Here is a 10,419-nt window from a genome sequence, read left to right as displayed (position 1 = left end):
AAGACGCTGTTCGAAAGCTAGGATTGAAGACAGAGTCACATCCAAATCCCTATAAGGTTGCTTGGGTGAACAACACTAATCTCAAGATCACAGATAAGTGTTTGCTCACATACTCTATTGGTGGATTTAAGGATACAGTCCAATGTGACGTCCCCCCTCTGAAGGTGTGCCATATCCTTCTTGGTCTACCTTAGTTATTTGACAAGAAAGTACAGCATTGTGGCTATGCCAACACTTATGCTTTCAAGCATGCCAACAAGACTATGAAGTTTCATCCTGCTAAAGATCTCCCTGAAATTAAGCTTAAGAAGATGGTGGGATCATTCCTCATTTAGCGTATTCCTTCAGATGGTCTCCTTGGTCCTTTTCCTAACTTGACAGAGTCGAGTTCTTTTCAGAGGAGGAGAGTTGATGCAGATACGGCTACCCTTACCTAGTTGGACCAGCATGACCGGCTTTGGAAGCCAAGAGCCAAGAAGAACCGGTCCAGCCCAGGGTTTTGATCCAATAAGGGTTGGAAATAAATTAGTGGTCACTTAGTATTTTATTTCATGCCTTTTATATTCTAGATTTGAATGTAGGAGTTAGGATTTATTTCCTCGCATTAGTTTTCATTTTATGGTTGTTTCCTAGTTTAGGCTAGTTTCCATTTCAGTTAAGTTTATAATTTCATGTCTCTATTTCCTATATATTGGCTGTAATCGATGGAAGACTTAGAGTGATTTTGATTATTGATTGAACATGTTGAGTTTGTGCACTAGTGAAGTGTGTGATTCCCCTTCTTCCCCTTCTCTACTCTGATTTTCCCTTTCTTCCCTAAGGTTCTCCATCACTTTTGATGACCTAGAATTCAGTATAAACATGTTTGATGAGCTAAACCAAAGTTTGAAAAGACAATTGCATCCTATGGGTACACTAGTATTGAACAAGCTGGTATTCTCTTACAATATATCCTTAGTGTTATTCAGTTAACCACATAAAACTTAATCTAAAAAGAATTGACTGGTATTGGCAAAGGACATATTGTGGCATGGATTAAACACAATGAGCATTTGACGAAACCATGGAACTGGTGTAGAGATTTTACCAGAAAGCCAATCCTGCAATGAGCCATTAGGCATGAATTCATAAATCAGCATCTGGACCAAGAACATAAGTGGCTAATGTTAATTTTTTTGTCCTTCAAAATACAGAATAAACTCCCTAAAAAATAAAAGATAAAAACTCAACCACACTTTAATGTTTAATTTCTTGGATGTACAATAGAGAAAACTAAATTGGCCATAACCGAAAAACTTACCAAAACTGAAGTTTGGCAATAAAACAGTTATGTCAGTATTATATTGTAGCTAGGGAAAAAAGGATAATTCAAATAAACTATTAAACTATACCATTAACCTAAATGTTTCTCATGTTAGAAACTCAAAAGGAATAACTTCAGAATCTGAAACCATACTTTAAATGTCTCATATAAAGGCCATATAGAGAGATATAGTGAGCCATTTAAAATATGTAAATCCAACCAAATGCAGAAAATGCCTCTTTCCCTAACATAGTGTCAAAATGTATCCGCATGGTAGAACATAACGTAAACAAATTTACGTAATTAAAAGGTCTACAAGTTAATTTATATTTTTTTTGTTGTTCTCCAAAGAATGTCATATATATATATATATATATATCATTTTTTTTTTTGGTGAATAAATGATTCATTACCAAGCAGAAAAGAAAAAACAGTATGCTTCTGTGACAGAATGTCCAGTAGGATGAATCTGAAAGCAACATTTGCATTGGTTACATACACTAATACGACAAACAACCAAACTACCAAATAAAACATATAAATAATTTATCTAAAAATCCCAGCACTATTCTGTGTATTTGTTTGGATATGTGTTTGTGTGTGCATGCAAGGGGTTTGTGTGAGAGTACTAATTTATTCTTTTGCAAGCAATATGATTTTGGTAAATAAAAAAAAATGGGTGTGTTCTAAATTAGAATCATGGAGGAATACATTAGCACCAAAAGGTTCTAAGATAAGAAGGATTCCTATAGAAGATACAATGTCACCTTGGTAAAGTAGGGGCAAAATAGAATGGCTATAATAGATGGTAGGGAGATACCTCAAATGAAAATATTCAATATTAGGTTCAACCATGAATAAGAAAGGAAAATAAAAGGCTGTTGATGATAGAATTGGAGCAAGATAGATGAAGTTGAGAGTTGGTTCTGTAGTATTATATGATTTCTACATGGAATTTACAAAATGTATTTAATAGAGCTGAAGGTTGAGTGACTAAGGAATAAGAGATAAACAATCTAATTATAGATGATATGGATGAACCATAAAACTAGATAATATAAATAAGAAACGAAAAGAAAATTTGTACAAGGTGAAGGAGATAAGTTGAAAGAGAGTAGTATGAAGTGGTTGTGATGGAGAACTTTAGGGAAGAAAGGGGAAATCAGAGTAGAGATGGGGAAGGGGGGGAATCACACACTTCACTAGTGCACAAACTCAACATCTTCATTCAATAATCAAAATTCACTCTAAGTCTTCTATCGGCTATATCCTCTATATAGGAAAATAGGAACATGAAATTAGAAACTTAAGTGAAATGGAAACTAGCCTAAACTAGGAAATAACCATAAAAGGAATCTAATGTAAGGAAATAAAACCTAATTCCTACATTCAGAACTGGAAAATAAATGGCATGAAATAAAATACTAATTAACTAGTAATTTTATTTCCAACCCTTGTTGGACCAAAACCCTGGGCTAGACCTGTTCTTCTTGGCTCTTGGTTTCCAAAGCTGGTCATGCTAGTCCAACTAGGTAAGGGTAGCCGTATCTGCATCAGGTTGAGTATAAGCAGTGAAGGCCATTGAGTCCACCTGCTAGTAGAAGTCGCGATTCCATTTGAGTTTTCCATGTAAGTTAAATACTCATTTGCTAAGTATTTATAAGGCATATATGCATGGTAATTCTATTTGAAATCAGCATAACAGCGAAGAAGCCTTGGACATTTTCAACCCAGAGGGATTTAGATTCTACTTATCCATTTGGTAACAAGTCAATGGCCCAAATACCCAATTATTATCATGACATTTTTTTTTTTTTTTTTTGAAAAAGAATATCATGATATCATTAAACCATGCAAATGTGACCAAGAATCCTATATAAAGTTGAAATACAGGAGAAGGAGCTGTAAAGGAAGTTCTTATATCTGATTAACAATGACATGTAAACAGTGACTTGATTAGCCTTCCATCCAAATAGTACCGTAGTTACAAGTTACACATGTTAAATGAATTCTGCCATTTTTTAGAGAATAATGACAACCTACATGATGTCACCATTCACCCAGATTGACCTACATTACAAATGGGGAGGAATGTTGGGCAATCAAGAAGAGTAATGTAGACAAATTGGGTGTAACAGAGATGAGGATGTTTGGGGGGGGGATTTGCAATAAGACAAGGATAAATAAAGGAATGATTGTATTTGAACCAATTTGGGGATTTCACCAATCCAAGACAAGCTCCGTGAGAGCCGTTTGAGGTGGTATGGTCATATCCAACAGAGACGCATGGACGCACCTAAGGATTAAAGTATCGGTATTGGTCGTCATATCGGTCAGCCAAAATTAAGATATGTATCAAACAACATCATATCGTATTGGAGATACACTAAGATATGCACATAAATGGATAGAAAACACTTTTTTAAAATACTTTTGCATAAAAAATAAAAAGCTATATATAACATGTATTATGCATAAACACTAAATTGAAAGTATCACACTAAGAATCCAAGATTTGTAGTGTCCCATAAACATAAAATCCTTGTTCTCAACCTTGATTTTCACCTTAGTTAGAGAGAAAAATGGCTGGTAGCAACTTTGGAACAAGAACCTCTAAAAAAAATCGTGTTTTCTGAAAAATGATCCATCTTGGCCATTATATGACCGTAGCGCACTGTATCGGTATGTATCGTACTGTATTGGTATGTATCGTTTAATACATACCGAAATGTACATTTCACCTCGATTTTTTATTTCCTATAGAGTATCAATACTTATTGGTGCGTATCGTATCGAACCAGTGGTGTATCAATGCATATAGGTATGTATCGTAGGATGCATATCGATACAAAAAGATTTTAAAATTTTCACGTATCGTATAGATAAGGGACGACACCGATATGTATCGGCCGATACGATTTGATACATACTGATGCTTTAAACCATGGATGCACCAGTAAGGAAGAGTGACCAAATTCAAATAGAAGGAGCTAAAAGAGGAAAGGGAAGACCTAAAATGACTATAGGAGAAGTGGTAAAAAAGGATATGCAAAAGCTAGGCTCAACCCAAGTATGACCCTGGATAAAGCTATTTGGAGGACAAACTGACCCCTTTTAGGGGGATATTCCTGAGATGCTGATTTGACTTTTGTGTTTTACCACTTTTTACTTCTATTATTTCTTCATTTTTTTTTTTTTATAATCTTTTAGCGCCTTTTCTTCTCTTACCATTTATGTTTCAATCAGATCCATGTAGACGACCCCATTTAATGGGACAAGGTTGTAGTGGTTGTTTTGTATATATATACAAAAATGTCAAACTCAGAAAATGAGTTAACCCTCCACTGATTTTCTAGTTTTATAATTGTTCGGATCTGTAGACCTGTTGGACATCAAGGACAGCAAGTTCTGTGCACCTTCAAGGCATTCTAGTGGGGACAATAGTGGAGAGTGACTTGTTAATGCCCTTTTGTGCCACTTTGACGATCGTTGTGGAAAGAACTCAAGATGGGATGACATAGGTCAGGAAACTGTCAAAAGTGTACTCATTTTGAGAGTAGGGAAATTCTTTTAGGCAATCCGACCTAGTGCCCTGGGGTAGGATGCGCTTACTTCCTTTGTTAGTCTCGTTTAATTGATTTGTCAAAGGCCTCTCTTTTTTCGTCTATGAAAAGAAAATAGTCCCTATGATCTTCCTCTGGGGTTCTATATCCATAGGGAAAAAAGGGCCTCTTTGATCGATTCCCTAGTACGTTTATTTTCTATCAGGCGTCTTGATATGTTTCTTGCTAACAAATGGCAGAAAGAAACTACCAATATAATATATGGATTGCCATAGAATGGATATCGAGGAAATACTAAGGACAGAGGCACGAACCCTAGCTGCCCTTCCATCATAAGGCTGACCACTGATTTAACTTTGCTTTCGGATGATGTATTCACCAAAACTTCCTTGCATCTTGGATAATAGCCAGAACCTAAGGCTGCTAGGCTAGTCAGTATCAATATCTCGCTAAATTAGACTTCATCACCATTTTAGATCTATTTTAACTCAAGAAAACCTTCGATAGACTGAATTTTATTTTATTAGTTTGAATTTTCACTTCTAAATATCTCATTAGATGATGGTTTATCTGGTGACAGGATAGGTAGGAAGAACTCTAGGTTCAGGCTGAACACCAGTCGGACAGAATCCCAAGTCGCCCAGAACAGAGAAGTCAACTAAAAGTGAACTTTCTCAGATGAAGGTAAAACTCTAACAATCACTCACAGATAAATATTAGAGATGTCCTTCAGAAGATAGTAATGACCTAACGGTTGGATTAAAAGTAGTTGGAGATAAATCAAATCTGAAATTGAAAATCCAGAAAATAGGAGATCTCTCATTAATCAAAACCCAGAAGTCAGATCAGCCTACGATTAGGTCGAATTTCACCATTGGTTGGAACAAACAATCCCCAAAATATAGTTTAAAACTAGGGGCTGGATCCAAAGAAGTTAAAGACACTTAAGTTCTGAAGCAGAAAATAGGCTGAAAGAAGAGAATTTTAATAGCAGCAGATCAGAGATTCTGATCAACTCCAAAGCATGGTCAAAGGACTCTCTTGGGAAGCCCTTAAATGCCCCAAAACTGGGAGAAATCTGATGGACAGATTCTCCAATAAACAAAATCTTGTTTTCAGCAAAAGAGGATAAAAACAGAGACTCCGCCAGGTCTATTTGAGAGGGTTCTTGTCGTGATCTAAACCGTGCAGGAAACACAGAGAATAGGAAAGAAGAATGATAACTATGGCTTCCCACCAAGGAACAGAATCTCACTATCCTCCAAGGATCTCACACCCTCTTACTGAATCGCACAATACTCCATTGCAGAGAATTAAACTTTCATCCATCAAATTGTTTGTGAGCCATAGAAAAACTAAATCAAACTCCTAATCTGACTATGTAATGAAAAGCCAATCCTATTGCTAATAACTACATTTAGTTTAAAAAGGAAACGTAATAACAAAAGGAAACCTACTCACAAGGTGAGGAAATTCAAAGCCTATTATACAACTTAAAATAAAGGCTAATCACCCTTCTCCAATTGTCTTCCAACCCAATCCTTCCTCATCCACTGTCTCATCCCGGTTAACCCTTCTTGCTGTCTTTGCCCCTCTGGGGCTGAAGATATCCCCCACCTTTTCTTCTCCTGCCCCTTCTCCTCCTTTGTTTGGAAATTTGTTCTCTCCAAATGCTGGCCAAATCCTAGAACCATCCTTCCTTTTGATAGAGAATGCATTTGCATTGATATGACATTCTCTGACCCTTCCAATTGCGACACCGTGGGAAAATTGATTTTCTGTGCTACTATCAACCATCTTTGGATGGAGCACAATATTCGTAGATGGACCCCCAAAACTAGATCCCCAGATTTGATTTTATCTACTTTGATGTTACCTCTAAAGTTCGGGCCATCCATGCCCTCCACTTCCGCCCTGTCCCTATTTCCCCAAAAAATTCCCACATCATAACTTCTTGGAACCGGCAGATTGACCTTATCCATCATGCTTGAGGAAGCTGGTCTCCCCCCCCCCCTTTTGTTCCTGTTAAGCTTGTGGTTTTCTTTTAGTTTTGTGGTCCCCTCGGGTGCTTCTCTGGTTGGCTTAAAAGCCCTCTCCCCCCCCCCCCTTTTCCCCCTTGTATATTCTTCTCCTTGGTAATCAATTATTTATTCATAAAAAAATAAATAAATAAAAGCTAACAAAAGTAATGAAGTATAATCCTGTATGCCTACCTTTAACCCATATTTTGGGCCCATTAAAGTGGCCCATTATAATGATAACACATGGAATCAAAAGCCCAACACATACATAATCCAACACAAAGCTTATTTTCAATAAATTAAATCATTTTAGGTGATTATTTGCATCAATTCTCCCATTCTTGGAAAAAACTCAACCTCAAGTTTTGCAAAATTGAGGAACCAACATCATGTGATGAACATTCATTATCAAACCATAGTTGTCACAGTACCTAGGCAAACAAGGTGGTTGAAGGGGCAAAAACTAAGGCGACACTAGCAAGGCACCAGCTAGACCAAACAAAGCTACCTAGGCAATGTCTTGACAACTATGATTCAATCCATAACACAACTCTGGCAGCTCATGAATGTTAAGAATAAAGTCTCAAAGAACTTTGGTGGCATGATGAACTCTATGTGCTCAATCTTTGAACCAACATTAACCTTGATATCATGTCCATAAAGTCTTCAACTGTGGAATCCTTCTCATCAAAGAATTGAGCCGCAAACTGTACCTCTTCAAGAACATCATCATGTATGTTGACGATTTCCTGTGGATTGTCCTCGATCACTACCTCATCTTCCACTGTTTCAGTTTTATGTGCTTTGATTTCTTCAATGTGGACCTTTTCAGTAGAATCTTCTACTTGTTAATCTCCTACCTTTGAAGCTTCAAGCACTGCCTCTACCTTGCTGGAATCTCTGCAACGCTAACCTCGACTTCAGGTTCTTTTGTTGTGAATGGAGGTCTCTTTGATTCCCATCGAGGTTCTATAAATGATTCTGAGATGCGCAAACATCGCTAAATTCGAGCCAGTCGTTCATCCAGACTCTTGATCAGATTTGAAGCCATTGATACTATTTGATTAGACAAACCTTTGATCATAATAGCCAAATTGTTGCATTGAAACTTGACCTCCTGTAGAGTTAGTACTTAGTGTTGCCATAGCTTTGATACCAATTTGGTTTTGGGGGGGGTGACGGAGTAGCCTTAGGGAGAAGAGGGAAAATAGCACAAAAGGGGGAAGGGGATCACACACCACGCACAAATTCACTAATCTAAAAATTAAATTCACTCTAAAAATTAAACATTGAATTATGTAAGTATATAAAGGGAAAATAAAAGACTACTCCTACTTAAACTCTAATACTGCAATAAACTCCTACTTAGACTCCAAACATAAACCTACTTCTCTACCTCCTACATATCCTACTTAAAGACAAATAAAAGACATAATGTAAAACTAACTACTACCAGCCCTTGTTGGACCAAAAACCTGAGCTGGACCCGTTCTTCTTGGCCCTTGGCTTTCACAGTCGGTCTTGCTGGTCCAACCAGGTAAGTGTAACTGTATCTACATCAGGGGGGTGGGGTTGGTAGGATGAACCCTAGGTTTAAGACTAAACATCCCTCGAACAAGACCTTGTTACACAAAAATAGAAATGTCAACAGAAAGTCAACCTTTTTAAGATGAAGGTGAAACTTTGACAATCACCCAAAGATAAATATTAGAGGTGTCCTTCAGAGTATGGTAATGATCCAATGGTCGGATTATAAGTAATTGAAGAGTAATTAAAGACACTTCAGTCCTGAAACAGAAAATAGGCTGAAAGAAGAGAATTTTAATGGCAGCAGATCAGAGATTCTGATCAACTTCAAAGCATGGTCGAAGGACCCTCTTGGGTAGCCCTAAAATGCCCCAAAATCTGGGAGAAATTTGATGGGCTGATTCTCCGATAAACAGAATCTTTTTTGTAGCAAAAAAAAAAAAAAAAAAAAGGGTAAAAAACAGGGTATCCATAAGGTCTATTTGAGAGTGTTCTTGTTGTGATCTAAACCCCAGTATGATAAGCATGTAATCAGAAACCAAACAAAGTGATAACACAACCTAATCTCAGATTAAGTAGATAACAGCAAGATCGATTAATAGAATATTCAAAACAGTACCTTAATTGCAGGAAAAACAGAGAATAGGAAAGAAGAATGATAACTACGGCTTCCAACCAAGGAGCAGAATCTCACTGCCCTCTAAGGATTCCACACACTCTTACTGAGTTGCACAACACTCCATTGCAGAGAACTAAACTTTCATTCATCAAATCATTTGTGAGCCAATGGCTCTTACAAGCTTTATAAAGACAAACTAAATCAATCTCCTAATCTAAATATGAAACCAATCCTATCGCTAACAACTAAGCATATTTTAAAATGGAAACAGAATAACAAAGGAAACCTACTTACACAAGGTGAGGGAATCCAAAGCCTATTAAAAAAACTTAAAATAAAGAATAACTAATAAAGCCCAATCCCGCATGCCTACTTTGTACACATATTTTAGGCCCATTAAAGTGGTCCATTACAATGAAAACACATGAAACCAAAGGCCTAACACATACATGATCCAACCTAAAGCTTAGTTTCAGTAACATAAGCTCTTTAGGTGACTTATCAGCATTATTATACCACCCCATCATCTGTCTATGACACATATTTCTGCAAGCCCAGTCTGAAGTCATGAATTTACAACCAGGTGTCACAAACAATTAATGTAGATATATATCCATAAGAAAGTTGAAGAATTTCAAAATTTTAGACCTTTCCTTGCCAAGGTGGCACCATATAGCCAAAATGTTGTCCATAAAGCAATGTGGTATACCTGTTCTCCTTCTTCATCACAATATCCAAGCAAAGAAACTAGGTTTCGGTGATGCAACCTCGACAAAATTTCTATTTCTGTTAAGAATTCCTTTCGACCTTGTAAGGATCCTTCCTGTGCACGCTTTATAGCCACAATTTTCTTGTCTAGTAGGATCCCTTTGTAAACCTTCCCATAACCTCCTTGACCAACTTGAGATGCGCCACTGAACTTGTCTGTAGCAAGAGTGATTTCTTTTAAAGTGTAGTCCTTCACACCATTAATTTTAATTAAACTTGATGCTGCAATTAAAAATAGTGCCTTAAATTCATTGCTAAAAGTGAACAGTACTATACATATATATATATATATATATATAGATGAACTTACTTGCTCGTTCTCTTGACAAGAGACGGTAGCTTGTCACCCGTCTTCTTATGCCATATAGAAGTGCAAAGAGACCAGTTATAGAAGCTACACAAGCAACTGACCCTAATACAATGCCAACCAATGCACCATTGCTTAACCCTGACCTTTGAGCCACTGTAACAATAAGGAGAATCATGTAAGACATACATGTAAAGCTAATTGTACTTACTTTTAGGGAATCTATCCCCTCATTTTCACATTTTTGTGCATGTAAATCTTTGTCTAAGAACTGAATTTAAAAAAAAAAAAAAAAAAAAAAAAAAAAAAAA

The 10,419-nt window shown here is 36.7% G+C and overlaps 1 protein-coding gene across 1 annotated transcript in view; it reads right to left on the bottom strand.

The window, feature by feature from the left end:
- Positions 1–983: 983 nt before the first annotated feature.
- The window catches only part of LOC122074272 (probable LRR receptor-like serine/threonine-protein kinase At1g06840), a 50,812-nt gene continuing 41,376 nt past the window's right edge, over positions 984–10,419 (bottom strand). The window contains exons 16-18 of the mRNA XM_042639110.1: positions 10,112–10,264; positions 9,743–10,023; positions 984–1,139 (exon numbers count right to left, since the gene is read on the bottom strand). Coding sequence (XP_042495044.1) covers positions 984–1,139; positions 9,743–10,023; positions 10,112–10,264 — 590 coding nt within the window. The remainder of the gene's footprint in view (positions 1,140–9,742; positions 10,024–10,111; positions 10,265–10,419) is intronic.

The sequence above is a fragment of the Macadamia integrifolia genome, chromosome 3, assembly GCF_013358625.1.
Source record: "Macadamia integrifolia cultivar HAES 741 chromosome 3, SCU_Mint_v3, whole genome shotgun sequence".
Taxonomy (NCBI): Eukaryota; Viridiplantae; Streptophyta; class Magnoliopsida; order Proteales; family Proteaceae; genus Macadamia; species Macadamia integrifolia.
Note: the sequence above shows the minus strand (reverse complement) of the source record. Positions and strands in the feature narration are given on the sequence as shown.